The sequence below is a fragment of the Ranitomeya variabilis genome, chromosome 5 (genome assembly GCF_051348905.1).
Source record: "Ranitomeya variabilis isolate aRanVar5 chromosome 5, aRanVar5.hap1, whole genome shotgun sequence".
Taxonomy (NCBI): domain Eukaryota; kingdom Metazoa; phylum Chordata; class Amphibia; order Anura; family Dendrobatidae; genus Ranitomeya; species Ranitomeya variabilis.
This window is the reverse complement of record NC_135236.1, coordinates 333,376,612-333,392,467: the sequence shown is the minus strand read 5'-3', so window position 1 is coordinate 333,392,467 and position 15,856 is coordinate 333,376,612. Positions and strand designations below refer to the sequence as shown.

Below are 15,856 nucleotides of genomic sequence, written 5' to 3'. Positions count from 1 at the left end.
TTGAAACAAAAGCAGTTTTTTTCAAATGAAGCTAACATTAAATTATTCAGAAATACACTCTATACATTGTTAATGTGGTAAATGACTATTCTAGCTGCAAACGTCTGGTTTGTAATGCAATATCTTCATAGGTGTATAGAGGCCCATTTCCAACAACCATCGCTCCAATGTTTTTATGGTACTTTGTGTTTGCTAACTGTTTAAGAAGGCTAATGGATGGTTAGAATACCCTTGAAAACCCTTGTGCAAGTATGTTAGCACAGCTGAAAACAGTTTGGCTGATAGGAGAAGCTATAAACCTGACCTTCCTTTGAGCTAGTTGAGAATCTGGAGCATTACATTTCTTGGTTCCATTAAACTGTCAAAATGGCCAGAAAAAAATAACTTCATGTGAAACTCGACAGTCTATTCTTGTTGTTAGAAATGAAGGCTATTCCATGCGAGAAATTGCCAAGAAACTGAAGATTTCTTACAACGGTGTGTACTACTCCCTTCAGAGGAGAGCACAAACAGGCTCTAACCAGAGTAGAAAGAGAATTGGGAAGCCCACTGCACAACTGAGCAACCAGACAAGTACATTAGAGTCTGTAGTTTGAGAAATCTCACAGGTCCTCAACTGGCAGCTTCATTAAATAGTACACGAAAACGCCAGTGTCAGCGTCTACAGTGAAGAGGCGACTCTGCAATACTGGCCTTCAGGGCAGAGTGGCAAGGAAAAAGCCATATCTGAGGCTGGCTAATAAAAGGAAAAGATTAATATGGGCAAAAGAACACAGAGATTGGACAGAGGAAGATTGGAAAAAAGTGTTATGGACAGATGAATCCAAGTTTGAGGTGTTTGGATCACACAGAAGAACATTTATGAGATGCAGAACTACTGAAAAGATGCTGGAAGAGTGTCGGAGGCAATCTGTCAAGCATGGTGGAGGTAATGTGATGGTCTGGGGTTACTTTGGTGCTGATAAAGTGGGAGATAAAAGGGATTTTGAATAAGGAAGGCTATCACTCCATTTTGCAACGCCATGCCATACCCTGTGGACAGCGCTTGATTGGAGCCAATTTCATCCTACAACAGGACAATGACCCAAAGCACACTTTCAAATTATGCAATAACTATTTAGGAAAGAAGCAGGCAGCTGGTATTCTATCTGTAATAGAGTGGCCAGCGCAGTCACCAGATCATAACCACATTGAGCTGTTGTGGGAGCAGCTTGACCGTATGGTACTCAAAAAGTGTCCATCAAGCCAAACCAACTTGTGGGAGAGGCTTCTGGACGCATGGGGTGAAATTTCTCCAGATTACCTCAGCAAATTAACTGCTAGAATGCCAAAGATCTGCAATGCTGTAATTGCTGCAAAGGGAGCATTCTTTGACGAAAGCAAAGTTTGAAGGAGAAAATTATTATTTCAAATAAAAATCTTTTTTTAGAACCTTGTCAATGTCTGGACTAGATTTTAAATTCATTTGGCAACTCATTTGATTAATAAAAGTATGAGTTTTCATGGAAAACACAAAATTGGCTGGGTGACCCTAAACTTTAGAACGGTAGTGTACTTTTGGTATACAGGCTGGCGTGGCAGGTGCAGGTAGGTATGGCTGGTATACAGGCAGGCATGGCAGGTATGGCTAGCATACATGCTAGCATGGCAGGTATAGGCAGGTACGGCTGGTATACAGGCAGACACTACAAGTGCAGACAGGTACGGTTGGTATACAGGCAGGCATGGCAAGTGCAGACAGATGCTGGCAGGCACAGTTGATATGCATTCAGGCAGGAGCTGGCAGGCAAAACTGGAATACAAAAACACACAGCAAGTACAAGAAGACAGGTACAGGTAGGAACAGGCAGGTACTGGCAGGTACAGGGGACCTGGGAATTAGCAAGCATGCAAAAAAAAAGGCAAAGTGAACACTTTGCTCAGGCACCTCCCATCAGGTGGAGGTGCCTTAAATAAATGTCTCTCAGCAATTGGCTAGACACTTTAGGACAGCACGCACTGTCCCTTTAAGAAGGAGAGAGCGCACATCCAAAGTACAGTGCCCGTGGATCTTCAAGCCTTGCTCAGACGCGGACAACAGCAGGAGGAGCAGGAAGTGTAGGATGGGGATCACAGCGGTGAGTGAGTCAGCGTCCCTGCCGGGGAAGGAAGGAAGCGTGTAGTGACACCGGCGCTACACACAAATTGTAAAACAAAATATTCATGCAAACATTTGTATAGGTTCATGTATCTGGTCATTGTAGCTATACTGTGTATTTAGGCAGATTCCAATTGGTTGCAATGGTCATCCCCTTTCCATTTACTGTAGTTATAAAACTATGCCATGGTAAAAGGATTGTTCAATAGTAAAATATATTTTAGACATGGATTGATTAAAAATAATAAACGGAGGCATACTTGCCTTCCAGAACCCTTGTGAGTCCAGCGCAGGCCTCTCCAAAGTTCTCTGTTTTTCCCAGAAGCAGTGTGTGCTCGTTCAGAAGTCATAGCACTGCTGCAGCCAATTACATGCGGCTAGTTCAAGTGACTGAAAGAGCAAATCGTTGTATAAACATAACTTTATTTGAAATTACCCCATAAGCTAACACTTATTTTTGACTCAGTTACTGTTGCTTGTCATCAGGAAGCCATACATGTAAGCTTTCTATAAATGCTGCACTCCATCATCTTTTCATTCCTTTTTAGGTCAATTAGAATCAGATAGATTCCTTTTAGTGAGTGGAGGAAAGCCATCTAGGAAATGTGGTATACTCTCCAGCGGAAATAATCTATTTTTTAGTGATGAAGGTTTGAGAATGTTGATGACAAGAGATCTGGATTTATCTTTAGCACGGTAAGAGTCTCTTCACAATACTTTTTATACAAAAAGCTATTTTTTATTAATTTACTTTAAGTTAATAAACGTTTATGTATTTATGTGGCATTTATTTCAGTCCCAAGTGTGAGCAAAATTATTTTGTTGCCCAATGCAGGGATTTAAAAATTTGCCACCATCTTTTCTCACTCCTAGAAGTGCAGTATGATAAATATCACATGGACAATAATTAATTTCATTGTGCCATACAGTGAAAGTAGACACCAATGTGCTAAAGTGAAATTCTTTTTATATATCCGCACCTATATCATTTTCAGCTACTAGAACTATGTATACAATTAGTTTAGTAAAAAAATGTATAGGAAAGATACATTTTATTTCTTGTCCATAATTTGTGCTCTTCCTCCAACCTGTTGCCCCAGCTGGCGTATCCCTCGAGCTGGCACTGGTGAGCATAAGTAAGGTGGTGTAACAGGCTGCAACAAGCCAGCACTCCAGCTATTCTTATACAGTTTGGCCTATATCATTGAATGTGATTTATTGTTGTGTTGCCTTACTGTTTTCACACCTCGATGGCATAGCAAAAATGTGTCCAGAGCATTACAATGAAACCTGTATTTCATGTGGCTACTATGGAACATCTGATTTCTGAAATTACTATGAATGTCCTGCAGTTGGTTCCTTGATATTACATAGCAAATTATGAATGTGTTTTCATCAACCTAAGATAATTGTGCTTTCTAGGTTTGTCCAATTTTTTATGCGGTTAGGATGTGGAAAGGCAGTGCCAGATCCCAGGAGTCAACCGGTGCTGCTGCAATACTCACTGGACGGTGGATTATCATGGAGCCTTCTTCAAGAATTTCTTTTTAGTAACTCCAGTAATATTGGACGGTATATAGCTTTGGAAATTCCCCTAAAAGCTCGATCTAGTTCTTCTCGTCTTCGATGGTGGCAGCCATCAGAGAATGGGCATTTCTACAGTCCCTGGGTTATTGATCAGGTAAGCAATATTTATAATATTTCCTTTGTTGGGTTTCCTTACACACATAGAATTTATGGCCTTGATTTATCAAATCTTTTATGCCAGAATTCTGACATAAAAAGCTTTAAAAAGTCCCAACATTTTTGCTCAATGCTTAGTTGAGCAAACAATGTTCAACTTTTGGCATTTCCACACATGTTTTGACCAGCACTGTCAAAATTGTCAGAGCTGGGGCACTGTGAGCCAAATTTCCATATTATTTACAAATTTCCATAATCACCAGTAGAGTCACCAGGGTGCATGTGTCAAGATTCTTAAGCTCATGATGTTGAGCATAAGGGCAGGCAGAGACTTGTCGGTGTTAGAATGAGCATCCACAACTGTGGAGACATTTCGGGGAACTCCTCTTGATGCTTGAAATATTTAATGTGTGCTCTAGTTTTAGGCCCTCTTATTTCACCAGAAATATAAGGTATAGTAAGAATATCTTGGGAGATGTGCTATAATTTCACAGCAGGTTATTCAGTATAAGTGAATCCAGCACTGACCAGGCACTTAACAAAGAAATAAACAATAAAAATGGTGACTCATTGGTAGGTTGTGTCTATGGGAGTCTCTCTCCCGTTTCTTTTTTTTCTATCTTTGGCCACAAGTTGTTTAATAAAATTATTTTGCCTGTCTTATTATTTGTGGTTTGTGTTACTTCTCTTAGACATTCCATAATTATTTCATTACTTTATTCTCTTTATATATTTTCTATTCAAATGTGTATTGGTAATATTTATTGATTTAACAAATTTGTCCTCATTTTGGAAATAGTGTTCATGAAAAATAAAATGTTGAACTAAACTAGATGAGCAATATAAATGTAAGGAGTGGAATGAAGTTTACTAAAAACTTTTTACTCTGTGTCCATATGTAATTTTTTCGTAGTTATTTTGTGCTTTTTTCATACATTTTTTAGGAAAAAAATGTGTTATTTGAGGTTCATTATCCAACTAGGACAATTTCTCATCCAGACAACTACCATAAATACTTATGAAAGCAATTATGAAAGGTGTCTAATCATTTTATGAAATCAATTAAAAATAAAAAAAAAATTAAGTTTGCAATACATGTTTTCTTATATTTCTAGATTCTAATTGGAGGTAATATATCTGGAAACACAGTGTTAGAGGATGATTTTACCACTTTGGACAATAAGAAATGGTTACTTCATCCTGGAGGCACAAAAATGTCCGTTTGTGGGTCTAGTGGTGATGCACTTGTGTTCATTGAGAAAGCAAGCACTCGTTATGTGGTGACAACAGACATTGTGGTAAACGAAGATTCTTTTATGCAGTTGGATTTTGCAGCTTCCTGTTCTGTTACAGACTCATGCTATGGTAAGGAACAAAACTAAGAAAATGGCATAGTTCATAGTTCCACAACATATTATCGTGCATAAAGATTCTCAATGTAAGGCTAGGTTCACATTGCGTTAATGGGTGTCCGCTAGCGGACTCCGTTACATGGCGAAATTGTCGCAATTAACGCCATGTAATGGGTCCGTTAGCGCACCCATTGACAGCAATGTGCTAACGGTTTGCCAACGCATCGCTAGCGCATGCCATTTTCGGCACGCACTAGCGATGTGCCGTTATTTTCTGACGGACCTCGGACGCTGCTTGCAGCGTCCGAGGTCCGTTCCTCGCTAGCGCAGATCGGGGAACTGCGCTAGCGGGATCGGCAAACGCGATCCCTATAGATACATTGCGTTAGCGCAATCCACTAGCGCTATGCGCTTAACGGATTGCCCTGACGCAATGTGAACCTAGCCTTAGCCATTACCAGTTTATAATTCAGACTGTTACATTTACTTCAACTCTATATAATACAATTCTGTGGTGGTGTAGTTCAAAGATACATTTTTCTTACAACATAGTAAACAATTCATATAATACAGATTTAACATTAACACTTGTGGACCCCTCAATGACGTGATACATCACAGCAGTCCTCTGTGATCTCTTAACCTACTCAACCCCGGCAATTTTCCATTTTCGTTTGCTCCCCTTCTTCCCAGAAACATAACTTTTTTATTTTTTTGTCAATATGTCCATAAAAGGGCTTGTTGTTTTGCAGGACGAGTTGTTCTTTTGAATGACACCATTGATTTTACCATATCGTGTACTGGAAAACGAGGAGCAAATATCAAGTGCGGTGAAATTGCAAAAAAAAGTGCAATTCCACAATTGTTTTTTGGGTTTTTTTTATTTACCATGTTCACTAAATGCTAAAACTGACCTGCCATTATGATTCTCCAGGTCAGTACGATTGCACACATGCAAAACATGTATAGGTTCTTTTTCATTTAATTGGTGAAAAAAAAAATGTTGTCATTTTCGAAGACTGGTAGCACCTCCATTTTTCGTGATCTGAGGTTTGGTGAGGGTTATTAACGCTATTAACCTGCAGATTAGACCAATATCTTCAGGTCAATAGATTTTTTAACGGACAGTCAATAAAATTCAAAGTATAGCCTAACATGTTGATCCAGAGGAAGGCAAAAATCCCATTGGGCACACACTAATAATATTGGCACTCTGAATTTAGCAACACAAGAGAAAAATAAATGTGCTAAAATTGGCTGGATGATAAAGACGGGTAAACTCTCTGATTTTGAAGGTGCTAATATAAAAAAAGTGATGATAAGCTTTATATTAAGGTATTTATAATTAAGTTAAAACACATCGGTAGCCCAAATTATATTTACTATATATTTGGAATAATAAAATAAAATTCATATAGTGATAATAGTTTGTACTTTGTTATGGTTATTTTTTTCATTAATTTTCAGTACAGACCTCATGAAGCTCACATGTAAAAATGTTTAAAATTCAGGGGGTTTTATCCTGCTCAGCCGTCTTAAAATACATCATTTAACACCTTGCTCTATGAGCTGACAGGTGATTGACATGATCAAACATTTTCTGCTGAGTAACAGTAAATATGATGGATCATAGCTGCGACCCAAGCTCCAGTATTTAGACGTATTCAGATGGTGACAAGTAAACCTCTCATTTGCTCTTACAATTTCCCAAAATATAACTCAGTGCAACTGATTACCCCCAGGACATCACTATATATTAAAAATGATAGATGTTAATGTTTTTATAATAACGTGCAGAGATATATTTTTAATGTTCATTAAGATTCCATTCTCCCTTCACAATTAGATGTTTTCAAACTAATCTGGTACATGTCAACAATACCAATAGCTATAATACATAGGTTAAAACAATTGTTATGTTTTTTCAACCTAAGGGCAGGTACAAGTATCTGAAATTTATTTCACTCTTTTGTGCCTTTTTTATTCTTAGAAATCCTCTTTTTTAAAGTAACTAATGTTACATTATTGTTATAGCCACTGCTATTTTTTCATGCAAAAACTAAAAATTGAAACACTTTATTAAGCTAAACTAGCCAAGAGACCTTTTTTTCTGTCATTTGGATATTTATAACATTCGAGCACCATACAAAATTATCAACCTAAGGCCGGAGACACACTGGTGCGAGAGACGGCCGAGTCTCGCTGGTTAAAAGCAAGCTGTGGCACCTGCATTCCGGAGCTGAGCGTGCAGCTCCATGTATTGCTATGGAGCCGCACGCTCCGCTCCAGAGTGCAGGTGCCACAGCTTGCTTTTAACCAGCGAGACTCGGCCGTATCTCGCACCAGTGTGTCTCCGGCCTAAAAGTGATCCTCCTTTAGTTAGTCAAACATTTAATTAACACACCTGTTAATTAGTTATCTATTAACTATTTTGTGTGACATAATTCTGGTTTAAGCACACAAAAAATAAAATTTTCACCAAATTTCCGCTATTTTCCAAAATTAACATAAGTAATATTGAACAAATTTTACCACTGTCATGAAGTACAATATATTATGAAAAAAATATCTAAAAATTATTGGGATACATTGAAGTGTTCCAGAGTTATTACCACATAAATTAACACTGGTCATAAATGTAAAAATTGGCCTGGTTTCGAAGGCAAAAACAGGCTCTGGTGCAAAAGGGTTAATGGTAAGTGTAAATGAGAATGTATGTTCTCCAGCATTTTGCTTAAAAGGTTAATGGTGTGGGGGTTCACTCTCTCTGGCAGTTGTTCGATAGACACTGGAAGCAAATTTTCATGTTCAAACTGTCAGTGGTTTATTAAAAGTCCATAAACGATTCCATTTGTTTTGGCATAGAGGGAAAAAAATAAATAGGACAGTCCATATAGGATTTTTTTACTTTATTATTATCTAATTTTAACCCAATCAACACCAAAAAACAAGAAGGCATACACAAGCAGGGATCACCATATAATATAAAAAATTTTATTGCACTAGTACACACTAAACCACAAAAAAAAACACAAAAAAGTATTTTAAAAGCATTTACAATCTGAAAAAGTAGTACAAACATCAGGAGCTACGGTCTTGCCTTGAATCCTAAAGCTGGATATATAAATAAATGTATAGGGCAAATAAGAAGCTATTAACAATATCGGGTACATAGAATCATTAAGGGTTGGCACCAAATATAATGCAGTCAAGGTGTAAGTTGCAATGATAATAAATAACATCAATATTGATATCAGAGACTGCAACAATTGGTAGAGATCCCTCACATTTAAACAAAAAAGAACACTAAAAATAGTGTAATCAATACAGAAACAACATGCAGCATGTCTTAACAGTCTTCAAGATGTTAATATTTTCCCCCAATCCTATATCAATATATGCCGATCCCCACAAAAATCCATATAGATCATGAAGCTCACTAAGAGCTGTCTACGCATATATCCATATATCTATATGGATTTTTGTGGGGATCGGCATATATTGATACAGTATTGGGGGAAAATATTAACATCCTGAAGACTGTTAAGACATGCTGCATGTTGTTTCTATATTGATTACACTTTATTTAGTGTTCTTTTTTGTTTAACCCCTTAGTAACAGCCAATTTGGTACTTAATGACCGAGCCAATTTTTACAATTCTGACCACTGTCACTTTATGAGGTTATAACTCTGGAACGCTTTAACGGATCCTGCTGATTCTGAGGTTGTTTTTTGTGACACATTGTACTTCATGTTAGTGGTAACATTTCTTCAATATTACTTGCGATTATTTATGAAAAAAAGGAAATATGGCGAAAATTTTTACAATTTTGCAATTTTCAAACTTTGAATTTTTATGCCCTTTAATCAGAGAGATATGTCACACAAAATAGTTAATAAATAACATTTCCCACATGTCTACTTTACATCAGCATAATTTTGGAAGCAAAATTTTTTTTTCTTAGGAAGTTATAAGGGCTAAAAGTTGACCAGCGATTTCTCATTTTTACAACAAAATTTACAAAACCATTTTTTTAGGGACCACCTCACATTTAAAGTCACTTTGAGGGGTGTACATGACAGAAAATACCCAAACTTGACACCATTCTAAAAATTACACCCCTCAAGGTGCTCATGACCACATTCAAGAAGTTTATTAACCCTTTACGTGCGTCACATGAACTGAAACAATCTGGAAGGAAAAAATTAACATTTAACCTTTTTTTGCAAACATTTTACTTAAGAACCAATTTTTTTTATTTTCACAAGTGTAAAAAGAGAAAATGAACCACAAAATTTGTTGTGCAATTTCTTCTGAATATGTCGATACCCCATATGTGGGAGTAAACCACTGTTTGGGCGCACGGCAGGGCTTGGAAGAGAAGGAACACCGTTTGACTTTTTCAATGCAGAATTGGCTGGAATTGAGATCGGACGCCATGTCGCGTTTGGAGAGCCCCTGATGTGCCTACACAGTAGAAACCCCCCCACAAGTGACACCAATTGGAAACTAGACCCCTTAAGGAGCTTATCTAGATGTGTGGTGAGCACTTTGAACTCTCAAGTGCTTCACAGAAGTTTATAACGTAGAGCCATGAAAATAAAAAATCACATTTTTTTACACAAAAATGATTTTTCGCCCACAAATTCTTATTTTCACAAGGGTAACAGGAGAAATTAGACCACGAAAATTGTTGTGCAATTTGTCCTGAGTATGCCGATACCCCATATGTGGGGGTAAACCACAGTTTGGGTGCATGGCAGAGCTTGGAAGAGAAGGAGTTCCGTTTGACTTTTTCAATGCAGAATTGGCTGGAATTGAGATCGGACGCCATGTCGCATTTGGAGAGCCCCTGATGTGCCTAAACAGTGGAAACCCCCCACAAGTGACCCTATTTTGGAAACTAGACCCATTAAGGAACTTACTTATATGTGTGGTGAGCACTTTGAACCCCCATGTGCTTCACAGGAATTTATAACATAGAGCTGTGAAAATAAAAAATCCTTTTTTTCTCAAAAATTATTTTTTAGCTTGCAAAATTTGTTTTCCAGTTTGTCCCGAGTACGCTGATACTTCATATGTAGGGGGACCACTGTTTGGGCACACATTGGGACTCGGAAGGGAAGTAGTGACATTTTAAAATGCAGACTTTGATGGAATGGTCTGCGGGAGTCATGTTGCATTTGCAGAGCTCCTGATGTACCTAAACAGTAGAAACCCCCCACAAGTGACCCCATTTTGGAAACTAGACCCCCAAAGAGCTTATCTAGATTTGTGGTGAGCACTATGAACCCCCAACTGCTTCACAGGAGTTTATAATGTAGAGCCATGAAAATAAAAATTATTTTTTCCACAAAAATGATTTTTTCACCCCCAATTTTTATTTTCTCAAGGGTAACAGGATAAATTGGACTCCAAAAGTTGTTGTGCAATTTGTCCTGAGTACGCTGATACCCCATATGTGGGGGGACCACTGTTTGGACGCATGGCAGAGCTCGGAAGGGATGGAGCGCCGTTTTGGAATGCAGACTTTGATGGAATGGTCTGTGGGTGTCATGTTGCATTTTCAGATCCCCTGATGTACCTAAACAGTAGAAACCCCCCACAAGTGACCCCATTTTGGAAACTAAACCCCCCAAGGAACTTATTTAGATGTGTGGTGAGCATTTTGAACGCCCAAGTGCTTCATAGAAGTTTGATGCAGAGCCGCGAAAATAAAAAATCATTTTTTTACCACAAAAATTATTTTTTAGCCCCCAATTTTTTTCATTCTTGCAAGGATAACAGGAGAAACTGGACCCCAAAAGTTGTCCAATTAGTACTTAGTACGCTGATGCCCCATATGTGGCAGAGCTCAGAAGGGAGGGAGCACCATTTGACTTTTTGAGCGTAAAATTCGCTGTCGCGTTTGGAGACCCCCTGATGCACCTAAACAGTGGAAACCCCCCCAATTCTAACTCCAACCCTAACCCCAACACACCCCTAACTCAACCCAATCCGTAAGCCTAATCACAACCCTAACCCCATAACACCCCTAACCCTAATCCCAACCCTAACCATTACCCTAATCAAAACCCTAATCTCGACACACCCCTAATCCTAATCTCAACCCTAACCTCAAACCTAACCCTAATCTCAATACACCCCTAACCCTAATCCCAACTCTAACCTTAACCCTAATCCCAAACCTAACCCTAATGCCAACCCTAACCCTAATCCCAACACTCTAACCCTAACTTTAGCCACAACCTTTGCCCTAACTTTAGCCCCAACCCTTACTTTAGCCCCAACCCTAACTTTAGCCCCAACCCTAGCCCTAACCCTAACTTTAGCCCCAACCCTAGCCCTAACCCTAACTTTAGCCCCAACCCTAACCCTAACTTTAGCCCCAACTCTAAACCTAGCCCTAATCCTAACTTTAGCCCCAACCCTAACTTTAGCCCCAACCCTAACCCTAGCCCTAACTCTAACTTTAGCCCCAACCCTAACCCTAACTTATCTTCCTCTGCTGGCCAGCAGATCATGGTGGGCACACTGCGCATGCGCCCGCCATTTTACCGGAGGAAGAAGCCGGCGGCCAGGAGGGGAAGCAGGAGGACCCAGGGACACCGGTAAGTAGGACAGGGTCCCCAATCCCTCTATTTCTCTGTCCTCTGATGTGCGATCACATCAGAGGACAGAGAATGACACACCATTTTTTTGTGGTCGTCGGTAAACGGTTAATTACCGGCGATCACAAAACAGGGGTCAGTAAAAATCAACCCCGATCATGTTCTACCCCCGGCAGCCGAGACCACAAAGATCTTCCGGGTGCCGGCCGGCGGGCACACTGCGCCCGCCATTTTTTTGCCGGAAGAAGATGGCGGTGCCCATGGGGAACCACGGGGAGCACCGGGGGAGACGGGTGAGTATCGGGGGGCGATTGGGGACCCCATTTCTCTGTCCTCTGATGTGTGATCACATCGGAGGACAGAGAAATTAAAAGGCAAATCGCTTTTTTTTTTTTTGCGGCCGCCGGTAAGCGGTTAATTACCGGTGATCGCAACCCGGGGGTCGGTAAAAACCGATCCGAATCATGTTCTCTGGGGTCTAAGCTACCCCCGGCAACCGAGACCCCAGAGAAAATCCAACTCTGGGGGCGCTATACACTTTTACCATACAATTAACAGCGCTGTGGTTTAAGTGCCCTTAACTGCCGAAGTTAAAAGGCGTATCGGCGGTCGTTAAGGGGTTAAATGTGAGGTATCTCTAACAATTGTTGCAGTCTCTGATATCAATATTGATGTTATTTATTATTGCAATTTACACCTTGACTGCATTATATTTCGTGCCAACCCTTAATGATTCTATGTACCCGATACTTGTTAATAGCTTCTTATTTGCGTGTACATTTATTTATATATCCATCTTTAGGATTCAAGGCAAGACTGTAGCTCCTGATGTTTGTACTACTTTTTCAGATTTTAAATGCTTTTAAAATACTTTTTTCTGTTTTTTTTTTGTGGTTTAGTGTGTACTAATGCAATAAAATTTGTTATATTATATGGTGATCCCTGCTTGTGTATGCCTTCTTGTTTTTTTGGTGTTGATACAGTCGATATAGGAGATACAGTTTCACAGAGTGGGCTCACCTGTCCAAAGGTAAATCCAGACTTAGTCAGACTCTAGCAGAGGGTGACCAGCACAGGTCTTTACACCGCCACACACAGACAGACTTTAAGGCAGATTAGCTGCATTAAATAGGCTGTTCAAACCCTGCAGTGGAAATATGGGAGCGGCCAGTCCCACTCAGCTCTTCTGCTATAACCCAGATCCAAAAATCTGGGCTCATTAAAAAATACTCTCAGCAACTTCTTTGCTGGAGCTTTCTTTCCGGGCTTCAAATCACCGAGGCTATCCACCTCAGTGACACTTTTCCTTTCTCCCATATAGGACCTATCCAGCTACATTTTTACAATGGGCACATTGATATACAGTTTGAAACCTAGGGTTTTTTTTTACGTTTACATTTTTTCTATTTGGATTAAATATCAACTTGTTTTTACCATAAAATTATTAGAAGCATTGTGCAATAAAGTGCAAGTTGTTTGATCTTTAGTGTTTCCACAAACTTCTAAATTTCAGACTTAACTACTTTTACAAGTACCATAAATAATTAAAAGTCATGGGTCATTAAGAACTGACCTTTCACCTAGAAGCATGTTGCGGAACTATCTTGTGTAAATCATACTAGTCTCGATTAAAAAAATTATAATCTCTCGGATTATCCCACTTACAATAGATTTTATTTCCTTCCCCATTCAGCATTGTCGTTCTTTTAAAAACGAGCAACTTTGCAATTTACCTATTACTAAAAATTATTTCTTTTCTCAAGAGTGGCGGGATTTTTAATATTACAGATTATTCTCATTGCCTACATTACTGTCCACCTATGTAGTATATCAGAGGTGGCAGGTTTCCTAGGTAAGGAGCGCGTGATTACATGCCCTATTATTTAGAGCCTGCAAGAGTTGTTTTGAAGATGCCTATTTTTACAGCACAGGAGATCACGCAATTCAGACCTGCGACACAACCATGCCGTTGGTGGGAAGTATTTGGCTTTAAGAGCACCGTTCTACTGCTTCCTGGCTTGCTACTTACCTGGGGTGGTGCAATCTTAATGAAAAAGGATTAGACCACATCTTTAACTTATATATAAAGAATGGCTCCAAATTATAGTTTGGTTTTCTACAATAATTTAACGACAAAATAAGTATTCAGTTTTCCCATCATTAAATGTTACAACTTATCCATAAAATAGAGGGTGACTTACTGAGAGCTGATCTAACATCTAGGCATGTCCCATTTGGCTTCTGCTCGCTCGCTCCACTCCACTTAACAGGTATAATAATAAAAATAATAATTTTTATTTATATAGCGCCAACATATTCCGCAGCACTTTACATTATAGAGGGGACTTGTACAGATAATGGACATTACAGCATAACAATAAACACAGATCAAAACAGATACCAGGAGGAATGAGGGCCCTGCTCGCAAGCTTACAATCTATGAGGAAAAAGGGAGACACAAGAGGTGGATGGTAACAATTGCCTTCGTTGTTTGGACCAGCCAAAGTGTAAGGATCGGGTGTTCATGTAATCTGCATGAACCGGTTAACAGCCTAAATATGTAACAGTACAGACCCAGAAGGCTATTAAATGCATAAAGCGTATGAGAACATGATGCGAGGTCTCTCCCTATGTGTGTGTACAGAGAGAGACTTGTCAGTCAGGGGAGAATCTACCAGGGGTCTGCCTCCTAGACTAGTCATCCTAGTTGCATGGTCCTCGCCCCTATGCCTTCTCCAAAATGCCACAGTGTTTGAGAGTGCAACATACATGGTTGAAATGACAGAGTTGGACACTGATTCATGTGCAGCTTGCATCCACTGTCAGATTCTCTTTAATGAATAGATAGAATATAAGATATATAGATAGAATGTAAGTCCTCTCCCCACTGTACTAGTCTGTCACTGTAAACCTGTTTACTGTAAACGATATCTATAACCCTGTATGCAACCCCTTTCTCATGTACAGCACCATGGAATTAATGGTGCTATATAAATAAATAATAATTAAAAAAAATAATCCCACAAAATTGCCATAGTCTGTTCAACAAGCAATGGTTTAACAAGCAATTATGTGCCATATATTGCATATTTATTTTAAGCTGCACCCTGAAATTATGTAATGGGTAGGAGCTGCAGGCACTATCTTCTTACCCCCATCCCCTATACTATTACATAGCAATCATATAAATAATAAATAAATAATCTTTATTTTTATATAGCGCTAACATATTCTGCAGCGCTTTACAGTTTGCACACATTATCATCTCTGTCCCCGATGGGGCTCACAATCTAGATTCCCTATCCACATTAGCTCCTTTGGAAAAATTATTGTATTTCGCCCAATGATTATAGACAATGAAATGCAATATCTTTAGTGAGACAAGCATAATTGTGATGGTGCCACAGTATAACTACCTGATATGACCATGCATGATGTGTAACGCCAGCTTCTGCTTTTTTATACTGACCATAGAAATATAATAAATTATCATTGCTATTCAGTAGAAAAAAATATGGTAATCTCTATTTTTTTTCTGTCTTTCATAGCTATTGAACTGGAATTTTCAGTGGATCTGGGGCTCACATGGAATCCTGTACTTAAAGATTGCCTACCTACAAACGTGGAATGTAATAAGTATCAACTACAAAGGGTTTTGGTGTCTGACACCTTTAATAAATGGACCAGGTTTACGCTGCCTCTCCCTGAATACACAAGGTACACAAAAACATTGTATTGGCTTATTGAACATATTTATACTATTGCTTATATTTAGTGATGGGTGAACCCGTGGATGTTTGAGTCTAGCGGGTTCGGCCAAACATCTAAAAAAAAAGTTTTTTAACCCGGACCCCATTCAGATGAATGAGGATCCGAACATCTGTTGCTTGCCATGCTGTCATCTACATGGTCAGGGTAAGAGGGGGCACTTTTTATAAGTGATTATTTCAGCGTGTGCAGGCATCATAACTAAAAGAGCCACCTTGTCAGAATGCAGCATTTGTGCTGCACAAGGTGGCTCTTTTAGTTACAAACGCCTGAGGGGGGTGACAGGTTCCCTTTAAGTGCCAG

The 15,856-nt window shown here is 39.2% G+C and overlaps 1 protein-coding gene across 4 annotated transcripts in view; it reads left to right on the top strand.

Moving 5' to 3' along the window:
- Positions 1–15,856, top strand: part of RELN (reelin) — a 1,394,857-nt gene that overhangs the window by 1,289,475 nt on the left and 89,526 nt on the right. For all 4 annotated transcript variants that reach the window (XM_077264737.1, XM_077264736.1, XM_077264735.1 and 1 more), the window contains exons 43-46: positions 2,686–2,833; positions 3,560–3,818; positions 4,936–5,185; positions 15,334–15,502. In XM_077264737.1, the coding sequence (XP_077120852.1) occupies positions 2,686–2,833; positions 3,560–3,818; positions 4,936–5,185; positions 15,334–15,502 (826 nt within the window). The remainder of the gene's footprint in view (positions 1–2,685; positions 2,834–3,559; positions 3,819–4,935; positions 5,186–15,333; positions 15,503–15,856) is intronic.